General features: G+C 40.9%; 1 protein-coding gene across 1 annotated transcript; it reads left to right on the top strand.

The window, feature by feature from the left end:
- Positions 1 to 985: 985 nt before the first annotated feature.
- Positions 986 to 19,098, top strand: IFNGR1 (interferon gamma receptor 1). The gene is made up of 7 exons (XM_045843536.1): positions 986 to 1,175; positions 8,656 to 8,770; positions 9,741 to 9,904; positions 11,471 to 11,643; positions 13,554 to 13,734; positions 16,391 to 16,518; positions 17,938 to 19,098. Exons 1-7 carry the CDS (start codon positions 1,094 to 1,096, stop codon positions 18,511 to 18,513), a joined length of 1,419 nt encoding a protein of 472 aa, XP_045699492.1. The 5' UTR covers positions 986 to 1,093; the 3' UTR covers positions 18,514 to 19,098.
- The last annotated feature ends 1,043 nt before the right edge of the window (positions 19,099 to 20,141 follow it).

Below are 20,141 nucleotides of genomic sequence, written 5' to 3'. Positions count from 1 at the left end.
TCATATCGTTTTTCTCTCTAAAATGTTGCTTAACACTGGCGTATCATGCATTCTTTCATTCAACAATTACTTATTGAGTGCCAACGGTTTCAGTCCTATGGAGCCTGAGAAAATAAGTATCAATATGCATATTGTAGACTGTAGGGGAAGGTGCTAAGTGCCATGAAAAAATTAGTAAGCCAGGATAAAAAGAAAGGAAGGTGGGCTGTAATTTCAAATTTTTGCGAAAGAGCGCGATAAGCAGAGACTTGAAGCAGGTGAGGAAGTTAGCTTTATGCACATCCACTATGGCTGGACTGGAATGGGCGAGATGGGGAGTAATAGCATATGTGAACGCGGGCAGATCTCATGAGAAGCTACTGAATAAATGGCTATTTGACATTTAATTGTTGCAAAGGTAATACAAGCTGTTTCCCGCCCCCGCCCCCGCCCCCTCCCACCGCCCCAGGAATAATGTAGATTTTGGCCAAGCCAAATTGACTTGGGCTGTGGAAGTTCGCACAAAACATTTCACCAGTGAAGCTTCAGGTTCCTCAGATACAAATGCAGGAATTAGAGAAGGCAGGTAAGCTTTTTCTGTTGTAAACTCTCAGGTTCCCAGATGCGTTGACAGCTAAATCGAACAGAGTACAGTGATTGTGGCTGGGTCGTGGCCTAGGGCAAAGTCCTGCAACCCAAGGATACTGGAAATAGGAAGCAGAATCTCGGGACGTGGTGCCAAGATGAAAAAAAACCTTTGGACACACGTTCCGCACAAACCCGTCAACCCTCGAAGCTGGCCTCTCCTTGTTTTCTGGTTCTACTCTCCCGTCCACGACCCCTTCCAAGCCGGGGTCGCCCACCCCCCACCCTCGGCTCCGCTACTCCTCTCGTCGCCTCGCCTCGCGCAGTCCCGCGGCCCCGCCCTGGCCCCGCCTCCCCTCTACAACTGGCCAGCGGGGTCTAGTCCCGCCTCCGGCTTCAATGTCCACTCCCAGGCTTCGAGGGGAGCTCTGGTCCTCGGCGGCGGAAGTGACGTGAGGCCCAGGCGGGAGGCCCGCGCCGGTGGACCGCAGCAGCCGCCCCGGGCGGCTCCCGGAGTCTCGGGAGCAGCATGGCTCTGCTTCTCCTCGTCCTCATCACTCAGGTCGTGAGCCCAGCTGAGACGAGCGCCGTGGGTCCGAAGCCGTCCTCGGGTACTGTCTCGTGCGGCAGGGCCGCGGCTGGATGGGGGCGGGGAGGGGAGAGAGGAAGCCGCCCTCTCCGGGAACCCCCGAGTGGCGGGGCCGCACCCGCGCTGGCCGGGTTCGCGGACGCTTGGCGGCGTCGGGCCCTGTGGGGGCGGCAGCCGGGAAGGCGACTGCGGGTGTCCGCGGTTTGCACTCTTCAGTTCCCTCTCGGCTCTTCCGTGGTTGCCGAAACAACAAAACACGCCTCTCAGTTCTTCGGTTCTTTTCATTTATTTTTACATGTGTGGGTTTCTTGGTCAGCATTTGTAAACTGTGGCCACAGGTCTTGACTTAATACTACATTGTTAGGGGGAAGCCAGAATCCTTAGGGATAGAAGCGAAGTTGTTCTTTCCCAGCTGAGAGTTTAGTGGCTGTCACTAGCCATCCTTGTTTGCGAGTGGTGCAGGGCGAGCCAGACTTGTCAAGGTGCTAAGTCTCTTCGCGTAGCTTAGTTCCTGAAAGCAGTTTATTTCTGTCTGCTTATTGAGATTTTCCAGGAAACAGATGCTGAGAATACGCTTTTTTTCTCTAATAAAATAAGTAAACCCTTCTGCAAGAGGGATAAACCTAAGTTATCAGAAACTCCGTTAGTCTTGAGTGTCTCCTCGGTGTCCGCAGCTAGCACTCGCCCGCGAGGGGTCTGGGAGGCCCACCCTCCATCATCCTTAGCAGACTGGGTCTGAGGCTCTGTATTAGGACTTACTTCTTGAGCGCCTTACTGTTGGATGTGCCGCAACCATAGCCAGCTCTCTTTTGGCTTGTTGTTTAAGAGTCAAGCAAACACACAGGCATAGTCTTTGGGGAAACCAGATGTTGGGAATACAAAAATGGGAGTTGCTTAGTTTCTGCTTTCAAGGATCATGATTATTTAGCTAATGGTTAAGTGCTTGGCACTGTTGTTCTCACATCTCATTTTCAAGGCAGCCCTGTAAAGAAGACGCTGTTGGTATCTCCATTGGAGACACTGAAAAGTCTACCCAACTTGTGGAGAAGTCACTGGTACGCAGTGGGGAGCCTGGCAGTTGGGCTCCAGGCTCCAAGTTCTTAACTACTCTGTACACTGCCATTGACAGATCAAGTTCATCATCCACAAGGGTAGCTGTAGTACATAAGAGCTTGCACATATGGGTACCTGGCTCTGACCAGGGGAGTCAGAGGAGATGACCCCAGAGTTGGAACTGGAGGTTGCAGAGAGGCTTGTCGTGCAGAGAAAGAGGTGTGAAACAGCATGTCGAATTAATGGGACATTAAGCATTTTATTGAAGAATATGTGTGTGAGGTAGGAACCAGTTAATGAAGTGCCTTGTCATGGTCACGTGTAACAACAAGGGGTAGAAACACAGCTTTGCCTGACTTAGGCAAAAAGAGGAATTGATTGGCTCAGAGATGCTAAGCAAAAATTAAACAGAGAGGTAGAGATGCCAGCCGGGCCTCAGAAAGCCGAACCAGGGAGTTGAACTGCCAAGACTCTCCATTTCTTATTCCTGACTCACAGCATTGACAGCTTTCCCTAGTTGGCAGCAGTCGTGGATGTTGACAGCTTTTGGGTTTTGACATTTTGCAGTTTCTCCCATCCTAACAAAATCCCAAGCGAAGGCTATGATTTGCCCAGCTTGGGTCAGGTCCCAACTTACTCGGGAAGTACATTGGTTCAGAGGATGGCAGTAGGGGAGTTTCTAGAAGAGAAGGAATGTTTCTGAAAGGAGTACAGGTGCTGAACTAACGAAAGAATATGCCCAGTATGCCTTGCTCAAGTCAGTAGGCAGCCATTGGGTTATTTTAAGAGGAGAAATGATTTTGAGCAGGATTAGATATGCCACTTAGAAAAACCATGCATCTGGTAAAAGAGCTTGGGGGTAGAATCCAAGGAGTGAGTCCAGTTCAGTAGCTGCTTATGTGTGGGAGGAGTTGATTAGAGGTGGCAGTTGAAATGGAGAGGACAGTTGGACGAACACGTAGAAGAAGGCTGAGTCAGCAGGACTCAAGTGACTGGATGTGCAAAAGAGGAAGAGGATGACTCAAGTTCCTGGCAGAGTGTTAAACCAATTGTCAGGCTCTCCCTTCAGAGCACAGGGCCCTCCTGAGCATGGTACCTCTCGGAAGCACAATTTCGACATTCTTGAAGCAGGCCCTGGGAGTAGAATTGCCTGCCCATCTGCCTTGAAAAGATCTGCTGTAGCCTTCTGCACACCAGCATTTTGTAAACACAGCTGTTGGCAACACCCCTGTTTTTCAGTGCATTTCTAGTCCAGTCTCCTCTAGTTTATCCAGTGCATTTTTCTACGTTCTGTTGTGTTCTCTCTACTTTTAAAGCTAGTTTAAAATGCAAAATCTTCAGAGTATAGGAGGAAACCCCACAGGGACAACCTGCTTCTGCCTCTGAGCTTCCCTGACTCCTCAGTACCTGGAGCTTAATACATACACACTCAGTGTGTTAACTCTTATTAGTGCCGAGTTTGACTGTGTGTTTGGAAGTTCGTCATAGACAAGGGAACCTGGTAGGAAGAGGGAAACACTCAAGGGATTATAGCCAGAATACAAAAAAATCCAAATGGTTGGGAATATATTACAGTTACGGTCTTTCATTAATATTTCTTAAGTTCATTTGTAGGGAAAGTAAGTCCATGTGTGCCATCTAATAACTAGTAGTACTTCACTTTTCAGACACTTTTACATACTAAGTATGTGTATATTTTAGGTGAATCAGTGCCTCCTAGTGGTTAACTTCTTCCTGTTTGCTCTCCCACTCCGAGCGTTATCTGCAGCACACTCTGCACTGGAGCACAGATGTGGGACTCTTAACTCGCCTTCCCCACTGCTTCAGCTGTGCCTCCACCCAGTCTCTGACCAGAGGACCATGCTCTGCCTGTGATCGAATTTTCCATTACTTTCTCTAGATTCTGTTTTCATTTATTGCAGAGATTCGAGATAGTTAAGATAGTACATCTTAATTGTATTTAATGAGCAAGTATTAATAATAATTTTCTTCCTCATTTTATTCTGATTCATGATTCATATGGACTTTGCAGTGTCCACATTTCAGTTCTATATAAATAAATACCTAAAGAATTGAAGAGAAAAATAACCCATTTAAAGAGCTATCTTATAAAATTTGGCAGCACACACCAATAATGCAGTTGTGGTATGAACCAGAATTAAATGAATTTCTGACAGGAGGAAATTAGTTTCCTCATCATTTCCTTACTAAGGAACTGTCCACTCTAAATGTGCAGTCTAAAGAAATGATTTACTTTAATGCACTGTTCGGATTTCGCAGTGGCCTTCATTTAATTCAGATAGTACAATAAATCGGGCAAAATTACTTGAAGCAGGTGCTTGTGGAGTCATCAGAAAACAACCATCTCCAATTCCTGTTTATATATGGAGGTTATTTTCCCCTTATTTTAGTAAACTATCATAAAAATAACACTTAAGCAGCCTTTTTTCACTTCTCTTTCCAATAGCAGATATATTTTAATATAATTTTTTAAAATTATATTTTATTGATTATGCTATTACAGTTGTCCTGATTTTTCCCCTTTTTCCCCCCTCCCTCAAGCAATCCCCCCACCATTGTCCATGGGTTATGGTATAAGTTCTTGGCTACTCCATATTCTATACTGTATTTTATATCCCCATGGCTATTCTGTAACTACCTGTTTATACTTCTTAATCCCCTCACCTCTTCACTCATTCCCCACACTCCCCTCCCATCTGGCAACCATCAAAATAGTCTCTGTATCCATGATTCTATCTTTGTTCTTCTAGTTTGCTTAGTTTGTTTTTTAGATTCAGTTGTTGATAGATTTGTATTTATTACTATTTTGTTGTTCACAGTTTTGATCTTTTTCTTTTCTTAATTAAAAAAATCAATGAAAGTTTACATATTGTCAAGGCTTTAGATAACTTTTCTAAGCCTTTGTTTTGTCATTGGTAAAAAGCATGTATTATAATATTTCCCTCATAGGGTGGCTGTGTGCTTAACTGAGATGATGCATAAAAATGCTGAGCACTTCCCTTGTCACGTAGGAACTTTCAGTAATGTGCGTCATTATTTTCACAAATACATTTTAAAGTACTAAATTATTTAGGTATATCTGAGAAATTATGTGGAAAAGAAATCTCATCCACATCAATAGGAGAAGTTTAAAATAGGCTCAGCAGCTAACTTGTTCTTCTTCCTTTTCCTTCCATAGACTACAAAGGCCTATTTTATTTTTTCAGTTCCTAAATTATTTCTCAACTTCGAATGACTTAGTCCAAATTACTCTTGAGAAATGACTCCTGCCAGAGACCAGGGTGTGTCACTTCCAGTTAGAATTCATTGACAAGCCAAGCAAACCCAAGCAGATGAAGTCGAACAAACAGGCCAGAGTAAAACCCTGTGCTCAGGTCAGAGAGTGGGTGAGCAGGTGTTGACTGGGTAAGCCTCACTTGGCGGGGGTTTGAGTGAAAGGCCTGGGGGTTTTAGTTAATTACAAGTTCAATATAACCCACTAACTCACATGTCCATCTCTTTAAAAAGAGAGAGAGAGAGAGAGGAAAGAAAGTATTTCATTCACATCTGTTGCATCACATCTGGGCTCAAGATTTTAAAAGATAGAATGAGTGATAAAACCAGAATAGGTCCCCAGACAGATAGGAGTAAGAGAAGCCTGGAGGGATACTGTGGCTCTTGGCCCAGCTGAGGAACTATTATGTAGAAGGTGAAATAGACTTGAAGGATTTTAGGTGTCCTCCCTCGGAACCTTAGTTCTGAAACTTCTGCAGGTACAAGAAAGTAATATGGGGATGTAATGTACAACATGATGACTGTAGCTAACACTGCTATGTGGTGTATTAAACATTTGTTAAGAAAGAGAATAGATCCCAGAAGTTCTCATCACAAGGAAAACAATATTTGTTTTTTCTTTTCCTTCTTGTAGCTGTATAAGATAATGGATGTTAACTGAACTTACTGTGGTTATCGTTTTGCCATGTGTTTAAGTCAAGTCATGCTCTCTGTCTTAAACAATGCCATCTGTCCATATATCCCAAGAAAAGAGAAAGAAAAAAAATAAAAAGAGAAGAAGTTGGGAAGCATAAAAATAGCCATTTTACCAACATTATAAAACCATTCAGGAGGTAGACTGTGAAAAATATATATTCTGAAAAAAAGTGCAATAGTCTTGATTTGATATTTTTCACTTTTTTTCATCTGGATTTCTCATGCCATTTCTCAGTTTGCACTGTATGAAGAAATCTTTGTGAAAATACGTATGGCCCTGCATCTTCAATTTGGGGATGTTAGATTTTTTTATCTAAGAGTTACTCATTCAGGAAAGGGTCTGGATGCTTTAACTTGGAGCGTCTATTTTTGAGGTGTGGCGTCAGGTGAAGTCAAGTCCACAAAAACAATTTACTTACCGGCCTTTATTCTGGCCCTTTCACTTCTCTTTACTGCTCAGTTTGTCCTCCCATGGAAAGGCGGGTAAACAGATTGTGGAATGTCATACTTTGTCTACAGAGTATGAGGAGGGACCCAAAAAAACCTCCGAATTTATTTATAAAAAATTGTGTACTTATTTGTACATGTTTAAACTTCAGTCACCTTCAAAGCACTCTCCATTTGGTACAATGCATCTATCAAGACTTTTTTCCACTGCTGAAAATAGTTCTTGAACTTGTATATTTTAATGTCTTTCAGTGCTTCTACTGTTTTTTGTTTCACCTCTTCCACATCAGCAAAATGTTTCCCCTTGAGGACTTTTTTCATCTGGGGAAACAAAAAAGTCACTCCAGGAGAGATGGGGAAGATCGGGTGAATAGGAAGGGGGGGGCACTGGGGCCATGCCATTTTTGGTCAAAAACTGCTGAACCCTCAGCACAGTGTGGGCAGGTGCACTTGTAAATCACCCATCGTGAAATGGGCAAATGTGTTAAAAGAGTCTTCAAAATAAAGTTACTTAAGCTGAGCGCAGCCTCTCACAACAGCGCCAGCTGGTACACTGATACGGAAGGGTTCCTACAACACTCACCTAGTGGGGGAAGCCTGTACTACAAGGGGCCCGCCCTCCAGAAGATAACTCTGGTTTTTTGGAGTCCCCCCCTTGTATATGTGTGAAATTAACACCTTACCTGACAGATGAGGAAATCTGAAATAACTAGTAGTATAGCAGAAAAGAACACAGATTTCTTAATGCCTCACCAGGGAGTATTTTTCTTGTTAGAACCAGTCCACTTGATATAAACCAGGGTAATCATCATTATCATCTGAGGTGCTTTAAAAGGTATGCTTGTAGCTCTCAGAATTTCTGAGGAGTATGATAAGTTATGTTAGGAAGCCACTGCACCTCGGCCACATTGCCATTCATTTTTTTACTTTAATTATAAGTAAATCATGTTTAGTACAGTTTTCCATTTTGTATCATGTTACTAACTGTATCTAATATCTTCATGTTTATTCCTATCCAAAGGAAGGAAGGGAGGAGAAGCAGAAGGGAAAGGAGGAAGGGAGGAGATGTGTGTATGTATGCATTTTTCCTAGGATTGGTGGACAATAGCCTTTTACACTGACTGGGGGAAAATGGCTACTTTTAATAACCAGATTACAGTTTTGGTAATGTCTGATGAAAAGATGTTCAAGTGACTTAATAGGCTCACATCTTACTAACCTAAGTTTTCTGAAATTGTTTAAAAGAGCATAGGCAATAAGAAATACTGGGTTTGTTTTGTTAAAAGCCCTATGCACCCAGAGAGCAAAATGTTGATGCAGTCGGAATGGTCAATGGCTCTGTCAGTCAGTCTTGAGGCGTCCGTCCCTGTGCTGTAGGCAAGGTGCTGAGGGTGTTTGATGGAGCTGGGTGTAGGGCTTGAGAGTGGAGGTGGCAGTGGTATTTTAGAGTGAAATTGACCATCCATCCCTGGTGTAGCTGGTTCTTCTCTAGACATCGAATATAATCTATGGTATCATATATAGGAAATTCTAGTGATTAAGTGGATTATTATTACAATAGGCAGTGCATTTCTACATGAACAATGGTGTGGGGATTGCCTGAGGGAGTTGGGGGTGTTGTGTTCCAGGGGGGGGAAGGGGGGAAAATTGGGACAACTGCAATAATAGCATAGTCAATAAAATATAAAAAAAGGAAAAACAACTTCTCTATGGACTTGCCAAAAAAAAAAAAACAAACAAACTCCTAAAACATAGGAATTTATTACTTCACATTATATTTGTGTTTCTCTTATACTACAGTACTGCTTCAGTACTTTAAAATGACTCAGAACTTTTCTATACCTTTTTCAAAAAAAAATTAGAAATCTCCCAATTTAAATACTTTTATTATTCTGATGAACTCTACTTTTTAAAAAAAATGTATTTTTGTGTTTGGTTAACATGGCTTCTTATAAGGTTTGCTAATGTTAATTTCTCACTATTGTGTATTTAACTTTTTGAATCTCTTACAGTGCCTGTGCCAACCAATGTTACTATCGAGGCCTATAACTTAAATGCTTTCGTACACTGGGATTACCCAGTCATGAGGCAGACACCAGTTTTTATCGTAGAGGTTAAAACCTACGGGTGAGTATTACTCTCTTATGCTTTTCATTCTGTTTCTGTGTAGGTCCTGGCACATTCCGTAACTCTCTGTGTTCCCTTCCAGCATCCTTCCTTCTCTTGTGGCAAACTTCCTGAACTGCTTGTAGATTTCCAGAAGTGCTCACTAAGGACACAGATCAGTTCTTTTCAGAGTGCTTCCTGACCCTTAGTTCTTGCTGTCAGAATTGAAGTAGACAAGTATTACTAACTCCCCAGATTTTAAGGTACAATAAATAAATATTAGAGTTCTGTATTAAAAGTAATGTCATCTTACTTCCTATGTAGTATATACTTACTATTGAGTAAAAAGATAAACATTTCAAAAAAAAATTTTGACAAGTGTCGGGAGTCTTTGCGATGTGTTGGGTTCTGTAATTTAGTAACGATGTATGTTCATGGAAACTACAGTTTAAAGAGCAGACTTTTTTTTTAATCCTCACCCAAGGACATTTTTTCCTTTGCTATTAGAGAAAGAGAGAGAGGAATATTGACGTGAGAGAGAAACATTGGCCACCCTCTCGTGTGCACCCTGACTGGGGGCCAAACCCACAACCTCAGTAGTGCTCTGATCAGGAATTGAACCTTTGACCTTTTGGTTTATGGGACAAAGCTCCAACCACATCACACCGGCCAGAACTAAAGAACACATTTTTTAAAATTACATGTGGAATGTGGTTGTACAGATCTTGTAATTTGAATTGAGCTTCTTTATTGTAAAGAAATTGTAGTACTTCTACTAAAGAAGTACTACTGAAGTACTTTATTTAGTAGTACTAAAGAAACTTGTGGTACTTCTAAGCAAAGAATAAGGGTTTCCTTCCTACTCTGTCCAGCTTCTCCATCCTATTCTTACTTAGCTCTTTCTACCAGCTCCATGCCGTGAATAAAAAGCAAAGCATAGACAGAGATGTGTTTCTTTATGTTTATGTTCCTTTATTCCCCTTCATTTTAGGCAGGGAGCATGGAGTGCCGCTTGCAGTACCTCTGATCATCAATGCGACATCTTTCACCTGATTGATGACCCAATAAGTTCTGCCTGGGCCAGAGTTAAAGCTAGGGTTGGACAAGAAGAATCGGCCTTTGCAGAGTCAAAAGAATTTATTTTGTGCAGACAATGTGAGTAGAATGTACACACATCTAAATTTTAAATTCGAGAGTACTTACACATGTCTTCTATATATATTTGCTTTTATTAGCAATTGCTAAAAATTATTATAATGCCCAAGAAGCATTTGGAGCAATTTAGGGAATCCGCATTTTCCTCTTGTCTCAAGCCTCCAAAATAGGGCTGAGGTGCCCATCACTTTGCCCCTACTAAACGATTACATTTCCACTCCACATAAATAGGCGGACCGGTGCTGTCACACTAGCCTCTGCACTGCCCTTCCCCTCCCTGTCTCCGTCGCTCCTTTCTAAATTATATTCCCTGAGGACTTTGGCAACTGCTCTTATCTTTCCTCTAACTTAAATCCTCAGGGCCTGTGGGGATTTTAATACCAGCTTCATACATTCAAAAAGTATCAGAATTCTGTAATCTCTTCAATCCCAGTAATTTGAAGCTCTTCATGCTTCCAGCATTCCATTGCCATAGTACACCCAATCTTTATCATCGCCTCAAGCTCCAAGTCTTCAGTGCTAGTCCTCTTTTCTGACTAACATCCTACTCGTAGCTCTTAAATATGCCCTCATGCCTGGGTAAAAGAAGCCTTTCGTCACCTGCCTCCTCCCTACGCTTCTCGACTCTCAGTGCCGTGCGCTCCAGTGTCACTGCCTGCCTTGTTCTGCTTCGTGCTCCGTCACTTCGACCACCACCTCCTTCTGCTCCTGCTTTTCGGACTGTGCCGACTTGGTCTCTTCCACCGCCCTTTCTATACTGGCCCTTGAAATAGTTTATTCCCCAAGGTCACGCTTTATCATCTGTTAACTATACCCTTTGCATGCCATGCTTCCCCACATAGATTTGTTAAGGACATAGACATTAAGTCTATGCCAGAACATAACCTAGGCCCTGAGGACACATTAGTGAGTAAAAACAGACTTTCCTGGCACACAGTAGGTGTACAGTAAATATGTGAAGACCAGTTAAATGGTTCACCAACAAAGTCCCAAAGACACATGATAAATATTTGTTGAATGAGTGAATATCTAATTCTGATTTTCACAATATAAAATTGAATGCATTCAGCGAACTTTTATACAGCCTTCACGCCAGACATTCATAGGGGCTGGAGATAAAAAGCGTTTCTTTGAGGGTTTAAAGATAACTAAAATGCCTTTTCAGAAATGTTTCTGAGAAAACCATTTTTTGAAAAGCTACAGAACCACAATGAAGGAAAAATAATTTAATAGAGTTTCTAGTGTGTCAAGGTTTTGTTTTGTTTTTTTTAACCAAGATTCATGACCAGCTGTCTTTCTGTAGGATTCAAAATGAATTTAAACTGTTAAAGAGGAGTTTATATTAGATAAGAATACTTTTTGACTGAGAAGACATAGTAAACATTTCTTTATTAAGGGTATTTAGGCTATCTTCCAGGTCTCCTTTGAATGATTTAAATGCGGTGCTGCTTTAGATCAGCAACCAAAGGAGTGGGTTGATTGATTTTGGTAATCTTATAAAATGTACTATAAAGTTTCAGGGCCAACTAATTCTACTTCTTTTTTGTCTCCTCCCACCCCCACCAGGGAAAGTTGGACCACCTAAACTGAACATCAGAAAAAAGGAAGACCAAATCACTATTGATATATTTCACCCTTTAGCTAGTGTGCATGCACAGGACCTGGAAGAAATGTATGATGGAGGAGGGCGTTGTGACATATTCACGTACAATGTGTATGTGAAAGTGAATGGAACTCTGGTATGCGTTTGCATTTCATCTTTTTCACAATGGAGATGTTTTCTCTCATTAGCATAAGTTGTTTATGTAGTGTAAAAAAGTCAAATGCTTGTGAATAGTCAGGCAAGACTTACAGTTTCGAGGTTTCGGTAAGAAAATGAAATGATGTATATAAATGCTATTGAACGGAATTGGTGGTGTAGCTACTCACTAACACTGCCCAGGTGAACACCTTTAAGTATTTTTTTTTGTTTGTTTTGTTTGTTTGCCTCATACAACAGCATAGCCCTAATCTAGGATATTAACCTGGATATTTTCATTTCTTAACTGGTAGGCTGAGGATAATTTTAATCTTCCTCATTGGTAGTAATATAAAATCACATGTAACTCTAATTGGAGTCAGTGTTTTTGAGAGGAAAAGCTAACAGTAGTGCTGTGGGGATATCATTACATCCTGGCACTGGTTACGCAGACCACACTTTTATTAGAATCATTCTGTCCCATCCGTTTGCCATGGTGCTGCCTTTCCTTTATCTAACAACACGTGCCAGGCATGTGCTCTGTGCCTTCTGGGCACCAGGAGAGAGCAGTGAAGGATACAAACAAAACTCCAGTGATAAGTGCTATGGAGAAAAAAAGCAGGGAAGAGAGTTGGGCAGTGGGGTCAGGGGCACGGTGATTCTCTGTAGGGCGGCAGAGCAGACCGCCCCTGCTGGACGAGGCATTGCTGGAGCAAGGGCTGGCAGAGGTGAGGGGTGAGCTCCCTGGAGGATGAGGAGGAGGGCGTTTCAGGCAAAGGGCGTGGCAAAGGGGCACTGGGCACGTGAAGGGGAGCAGCGGGGCTGCACCGTGCATGGAAGCAGATGCACTCAGAGAGGTCAGTGGGGTCCACATGTCTCAGGGCACTGGAAGGATTTTACTTTTATTCTAAGTGAGATGTTGCTTTGCACCTCTGGAAAAATCTAAGCAGAAGAGTGACATCTGATTTAGGTTTTAAAACATCTCTTGGATTGCTAGCAGAGTTGTTCCTAAAGTGAATATCTAGCCATGTTACATTGCTGCTTAAAACCCTTTTCCCAAATCACCATCAGCTACAAAATGATACCCGAATTCTCCTTCCTGGTATGGCCTGCAGGGCCTTCATGATTTGGCCGCTTGCATCCTTTCCAGCAACCCTGTCTCCCCATTTCTTCCAGTTTTTATTTTCATTCATGCTTGGGTGAACCACTTGCTGCTCGTAGTTCCCTGTAAGTAGCATGTTCTCTAGTAGAATGTCCTTCCCACTTTCTCTGGCAGATTTTCACTCATTCAGTATTCACTGAAATATCACCTTCCCTTTGACTTCCTTTCGATACAGTGCACTCTTTCCTTTCCTATGGTCTGGTTATGCCTAGTTCCATACAGTTGCCCTCTTGCAGTACTCAGTACTCTTTTACATTTCTTCCTTATCTCTTCTTCCCCATATAGTAAGTTATTTGAGGTCAGGCCCTAGCACAGGTGACCCATACACTTCGGCTGGGTGGATGAGGGTCAGCTCCCCTTCTTCATAGTACTGCCACGGGATTCAACAGCCTTTGCATAATACCTTTATTAGTCTTCCTATAAGATGCTTTTATCTCTCACCAGCTGAGTTTTTAGCGTTATAGAAGTAGGACTAATGAATATTTGTTGACTTAACTAACGGCAAACATTCCTGCTATTTGTGTTTAAAATTTATAATCCCTATAAAGAACATTTCAGTGGACTCATAGCAGCATGCCATGTTGAAGTAACAAACTGACTTACTATTGGATACCAGCACTGCTTTCAGACTCGCGCAACATTCATCACACAGGTGTTTTCTCGCTGTGTTTGGGCAGCGTGAATATGGGGACTGTTTCTTCCAGCCTGAAAGGAGCCATGTGTTTTCATTGTTTCCTTTTTCCACACAGCTCACCCTGAAGGAAGATGACTGCAATGTGACTTGGTGCCATTTAACTGTCCCAGTGTCCTCACTCACTCCCGAGTACTGTATTTCAGCAGAAGGGATCTCCGATATGGAGCTGTGGCCCCTTAAAACTGAAAAGTCCGAAGAACTTTGTTCCCCTATTATTGATCATAAGAGCATAAAAAGTAAGTTCTTACCATTTTTGCCTAAATATAGGGAGTGATAACTAACATAGGATAGTGTGAAAAAAGGAAATTTTCAATTTCAGTAGTCTCTGCCTTTCTTACTGCTTTTAGAGAGAGGGGAAGGGAGTGAGAGAGAGAGAGAAGCATCAGTGTGAGAGAGAAACATCAATTGGTTGCTTCCTGCATGTGCCTCTACCAGAGATCAGACCTGCAACCTAGATAGACACCCTGACCGGGAATTGAACACACAACCTTTTGGTGTACGGAGAGATGCTCCAACCAACTGAGCTACCCAGCCAGGGCATAATCTCTGCTCTTTTAAAAGTAGTTGCATTCCTCAGAGAAGTTCAAAATTGTAAATAAGGCTATTTGTCAGTTGTTAAAAGATATAAAACAACCAGTTTAGAAAGCAATGTGATAACCTTTTCATGCAAGAAAGATAAAGTAATAAACACATAAAACTGTACATAAATGTCTGCATTTCAGGATTATGCATATAAGTCAATTTATTCAATATATCAAGATCGTATATATTCAAGATATACTGTATATTCATGTATGTTCTATATGAGCACAGTAAGTTTAAAAACTGTGTAGTGGGAATGTTGATGGTTTAACATTTTGTGACATGTGAACTGCAGAAGTACTGGAAATTAATATTAAAAAATAAATATAGCCCTGACTGATGTGGCTCAGTGGGTTGGGCATTATCCCGAAAACTGAAGAGTCACCAGTTTGATTCCCTATTGGGGCACATGCCTTGGGGCGTGTGAGAGGCACCGGATTACATGTTTCTCTCCTGTATCGATGTTTCTCTCCCTTTCTCCCCGCTTCTTCTCTTTAAAAAAATGAATAAAATCTTAAAAAAAAGTAAATATAGATCCATTTAAATAATGGATTGTGGGTCATTTTTATAACATTTTAAAATAATTATTTCATCCTTTTGTTGCATGCGGTGGGTGTACATAATAACAGGACTTTGGAACTGTCATTCTCAAGTGGCAGGTGCCATGACAAAAATTGGAGCCTTTTTTGACATTTTGAAATTTAAGTATTCATTATAGATAGTTTATAAAATGTAAAAAGCCAGAAGAAAACAAAATTACCTATAGTTCTACCATCAAAACAAATTCTTAGTTCTCATAGTTCAGTGGGTTTTTCCCATCCTATTTTTCTCTATATAACCATGATGATATTATGTAGTATATATAATTTGGTATACTCATTTAAGCATACATTATAAATATTTTTCCATATTTCACATACTTTATTAATATTATTTTCCAGTGTATGTAGATTATTTCATTAGATTGTATTCTACTTAATGTTCCCCAAATTTTAGACTTTTAGATTATTTATACATTTTTCTCTATAATCATGTTTTGATGACTTTGTGTATGTATCTTTTTTCAATTGTTAGGATATTTTTAGAATATATTTTCTAGGTTAAAAATGTACAAAAGATTTTATGATACAAATATCCTTTTAAGAATGAAAATCTGGGCTGAAGAATCAGACCAAACACTTAAAATGTAGTACTAATAATAACTTGAAGGCCTTTATACGAGGGTTTTAAATGGGTGACTTAAAATAATGCAGAACATTTTATGCCAATTTGCCCAATGCTATTTTAAAATATTAAATCTTAATATACAAAATTTGAAAAGAATGAAAATGACCCAGACTTAACTAAGAAAAAAAACGCCTAAATGATAAACTGGTCGATACTGCAGCCACACGGTGGCACCACCACTGTGGCTCGCCCCTGCCTGCCTGTCAGTGCTCCCGAGCCCCCGCGCTAGTTTTGTTATGCAGTTACTTTTTATCTTTTTACTGCCGTAATACTTTCATTGTCCTCACATCCTCTAACAGGTGTGCTACAAGCATTCATTTAGTAGGGACTTCCAGAATTACTATTCCAAAGAAGTGACTTTGGAGTAGAAATTAAAGGTAATGAAAAGCCGTGAAACAGGCCAGCCACCCCCATGACGTGTAGATATGTTAATCTGTGGGGGAGGAAATGCTGAAAGGAAAGGCGGCCTTAGAGAGCAATATGGAGCAGTGGCTACAAACGCATGGGCTCCGAAACGAGCCTTCTGAAGGAAGCGTGTGGGGCCTGGGCTCCCGTGCAGCTTTCCTGTCTGTGTGGGTGCGTGTGTACGTCTGTGCATCGTCGTGTTTGCAGCCTTCAGTACAAAATGCAGCTAATTCCGTGGAGTGGGACTGGATCATATTAAGAGTTACAGACATTTTATAGAATGATATTTTAATGATTATAGAAATATATTTTTAAAATTCTTTTTTTTTTTTGCCTCTTTGAGATGAAAACGTAACTCTGGAAACCTACATTGGCACTGTAAGGAAATTGTGAGGAAAAGAGCTGTTTTGGCCACGTTGTGCTATGACAGTGTGGTCACAGAAAGTCTGGGGTTGCAGAGCTGGGAAGAAGATGCCGCTGTCGCTGTCGAGGACGGGGACGCAACCTTTCACTCGTCTCTCCTCTGACCTTGGTGCCACCGCTCCGCACCACTGTGACCGTGCTCCCCGCCGCTACCTCTGCAGAGTTGCTCGAAGACTTTAGAATTACTTGATTATAGCAGTAGTCCATTTTCATTCCAATGTGTGGGGTTTTCCCTCTTTTTTTTTCTTTTTTCAGATTCTGTCTGGATTCCAATTGTTGCTGCTGTCCTAATCTTTCTGGTACTTACCCTGGTAGTTGTGTGTTGTAACATCAAGAAAAGAAATCCATTTAAGAGAAAAAGCATCATGTTGCCCAAGTCCTTGGTAATGTATTTAAGTATTTTTCTTTAATTATATATACTAAAATGTTGATTTGAACATTTTTGATAGTTTCTTAAAAATTTTTAGAAGTTAAAGTGATGTTTAGCAGCATGTCACCTATGGAAAGTTACTTAAAACTACCACACATTCAAAACCACATACTTTTCACCACACACTAGGTACCTTTTTATGCATGTGGCAGAAGTACAGTTAGATAAGTCTGTTTAATGAACTTAAAGTCTGGTGGGAGAAGTATTCAGTGGGCGTGCAGTGTGATAGGTTCAACAAAGGAATTATATACGCACCAGCAAGGACTGTGTTCAGAGGCCGTGCCGCGCAGTGCTGAGCGACGGGGAGGGGTTTATCCAGGTACCAGGGGACAGTATGTGCTAAGGTCCAGCATCAGGAAAGCATGGCCTTCGAAAACTTGCAAATACAGAAACATGCCACTGTGGCTGGAGTGTAGAAAGCAATATGGTCAAAAGTGAGATTAAAATGGAAGTTTGACATTCCAATGTCTAACATCTAACATTTAAAATCCTTTGTATGATGAAAAGGACATTTAAACACTAATAATTATAGCTTTCTGAATCAAATATGACAGGAATAATATCTGTGACATTCAAAGGGCACATTTAAATCTATTATGAACACATTACACTTAAATAAAGTAGATAAGAACTATCAACAAGTAGTAGACAATTCACATATATAACACTCATTCTTCCTAGTAATTAAGCACACAGCCATCTCGTATCACACCATTTTACACCCACTGGAGAAGGAAAAATGAACCTGAATACCCAGGAGCAGCAGTAGTTGTACAGCTGGTGTATGATGCTTAAAAGTCGCATAGCCCTGGGGGAAGATAAGCGTACAATGGATACGTAGCATTGTAGCTCCATAAACATGCCACACCTTTGGACTCAGCAATTCCACTCTTAAGAATTTTTTCTGAAAGATAATTTTATAAATAAAAATGTGTAAGAATATTTATTTCAACATGTTCTTAAATAGTAAAATTTGTTAACACTTTAACATCTATTGTTAGATTATTTAATCATCAATGTAAAGAAATTATATGAGCCGATAGAAATTTTGTCTATGAAGGTACATGGTAAAGATACTGTATAAGTAGCTGGACTCCCATTACAAATGAAGTAGGCATACACGTGAAAAATAATACACAAAAATCAACATATACTGTTGAGATAGTAACTTTTAAAAAGTCCTATCTAATCTTAACCTAGTATATTTTCATTAAAAAGAAAGAAAAGGTAACCATCAGATTTTGTTACACTGTCATTCTAAATGTGCCATTTAGTGGTATATTTAGTTGTCCATTAACCCTTAGACCATTTTTTTGAAGATGGGTACATAAGTTTAACAGCTGTTATTTTTAATCTGATTCCTCTTCCTTAGGTATCTGTGGTAAAAATTGCCTCTTCAGAGACAAAAGCTGAGTCAAGATATGTATCACCCATCACCTATGAACCAATTGTCCCTGAAAATGAAAAGGTGGTCTCGGAAGAGCAGTGGTCTCCAGCAACAATTTCAAGTACACAGACTGAAGACGATCCAGGAAAAGTAGAACCCAAAGACCTTTCTAGTGAGACGGAAGTGGTGATCACGGAAGAACACACGTCCGACGTGGCCCCTGGTAGCCCTCTGACTCCAGTGAGGAAGGCGGATTCGGCCCATTCGAGTGGAAGTAACCAGTCCGAACCCTGCAGCATCACTCTAAACGCCTACCACTCCAGAAGTGGTTCTGACAGTGGCGTTGTGGAATCCATCAGCTTCTTGTCTGACTCCGAATCTCCTCCAGATAACAAAACTGAAGTAAATACGGGAGAATCAGAGCCCATAATGCTGAGAAACACTATTACCTCCTTTGGTTATGATAAGCCCCACGTGTTAGTGGATCTGCCTGTGGATGAAGGTGGTAAAGAGTCCCTGATTGGTTACAGAGTTACAGCAGGTTCCAAAGAGCTTTCATAAGATCGACCAAGACGCCAACCCAAAAGGTTCTGCTTGTCCTGCACGGTTTTCTGCTCTGACTTCATGAAAAGATCGTGATTTCAGAAATTGTGTCTTTGTTGACATTAACCAAGTGGAGTGCCTTGGCTTAGGTGAAAGTGTAAAGAGCCGCTTTGGCACTGTCGCATGGGTCTGAAAGCTGCAGTGACTTTAAAGAACAAACCCCGCTTGCATGTGGACCTTTCCGTGTGCCACAGAAGGGTTAGTGGTAACAGCGAACGCTCTCTCATACTCCTGCTTCCTGTGACAGGAAGTCCTTCCCCAGGGTCCTTCCTGACCACCTCAACAGACGTAATGGAGTTTTTTCCTTTCCTCTGGTTCTGTGGGGTTAGGTTTCTGTTTTTGTTTGAAAGTTTATGCACAGTATGGAGTATTTTCAAATGCTTACTTTCAGAAGAAATCCTGGAAGCTTTTCAAAATTGCATTTAAAAGTTGAATGCCAACCAAGAGAAGTAATAAGGAATATGTAAATATTGTAGAAACATGTATATAATTTTTATGGAACATTGCATTTAAAAGCTTTTAAATAAAGATTTGAAAAATTTATTTTGTATTCACTTATTCAAGCATTTAGGCAGTTAGTCACCTGGAACATTTTTAATTCATTTGTTTGTTTCCATGCATTCATGCCAGAGAATCATTTTTTAATTATTCATATATAATCTGTAAAATAGTTCTAAAAATAGTTTAATCCTTAAAAAAATAGTCCTTTTATGTCTATTTCAGTATTTATCATCTAGTTTGCAGAACACTGTTCCAAACACTTTGGCGGGGGCTGGGGGGAGCACATTTATTTCCAGAGCGTGTGGACTGAGGACTCTCTAACAGTGTTGAGATGGTGGTCAGAGCTGTGCAAGTGGGTGTGGGAGCCCTCGGAAGCCTCGGCTGTGAATGGGGAATTCTCCATGAGGGGCAGACAAGAACTAGTTAATGTCTACCTACATTATACAAGGAGTCCTTGGAAATACTAAGAGGATAGGAATTTTAATACTCTAATTAATTAACTAGAAGTTTTTCATTGATATAGCTTAGGTGAGTAAATTAAATAAATTATGGAAAACGATTTCTCCTCAAAAGTGAAAATTAAAATGAGGTGCTCTTTTTGTCTTTCTTGAGTCATGGCTGTGGCATTCAGTCTCTCCTGTCACATGGCATTCTTCCCTTTGTGTCCATTTCCAAATCCCTCTGTAAAGACACTAGTCGTCGGATTAGGGCCACACTGATCCAGTGTGATGGTGTCTTCACTTGGTTAGATCTGCAAAGACACCGTTTCCAAATAAGATCATATTTATAGGTACCAGGGATTAGGACTTCAAAATATCTTATTGGGGAAACACAATTCAATTCATGATATATTTTCACCTGAAAAATTAGTTGTCCCAATAATATTAAATCATACCACTTCTCTGCTGGTTTAAAATGTCACACATCATATGCCACATTCTCAGTACTCCTGGGACTGTGTTTATTGTTCTCCTGTATCTGTATCACACTGTTTCAATTATCATGGGTTTGTACTGGGACATATTTTAACTTTTGAGGCCCTTCATTTCCCTTGCACAGTATACTAAATTGGTCAAGAGCTCATA

This window comes from Phyllostomus hastatus, unplaced genomic scaffold, assembly GCF_019186645.2.
Source record: "Phyllostomus hastatus isolate PE091 unplaced genomic scaffold, TTU_PhHast_1.1 phas_contig_40, whole genome shotgun sequence".
Lineage (NCBI taxonomy): Eukaryota > Metazoa > Chordata > Mammalia > Chiroptera > Phyllostomidae > Phyllostomus > Phyllostomus hastatus.
The sequence above is the reverse complement of the archived record's forward strand: the minus strand, read 5'-3'. Positions and strand labels throughout refer to the sequence as shown.

Excerpts from the sequence above, each read along its gene's own strand:
- IFNGR1 (XM_045843536.1), top strand. The coding sequence starts at position 1,094 with ATGGCTCTGCTTCTCCTCGTCCTCATCACTCAGGTCGTGAGCCCAGCT. Across the intron at positions 9,905-11,470 it reads ATTTATTTTGTGCAGACAAT|GGAAAGTTGGACCACCTAAA; the intron begins GTGAGTAGAATG and ends CACCCCCACCAG. Across the intron at positions 16,519-17,937 it reads TCATGTTGCCCAAGTCCTTG|GTATCTGTGGTAAAAATTGC; the intron begins GTAATGTATTTA and ends CCTCTTCCTTAG.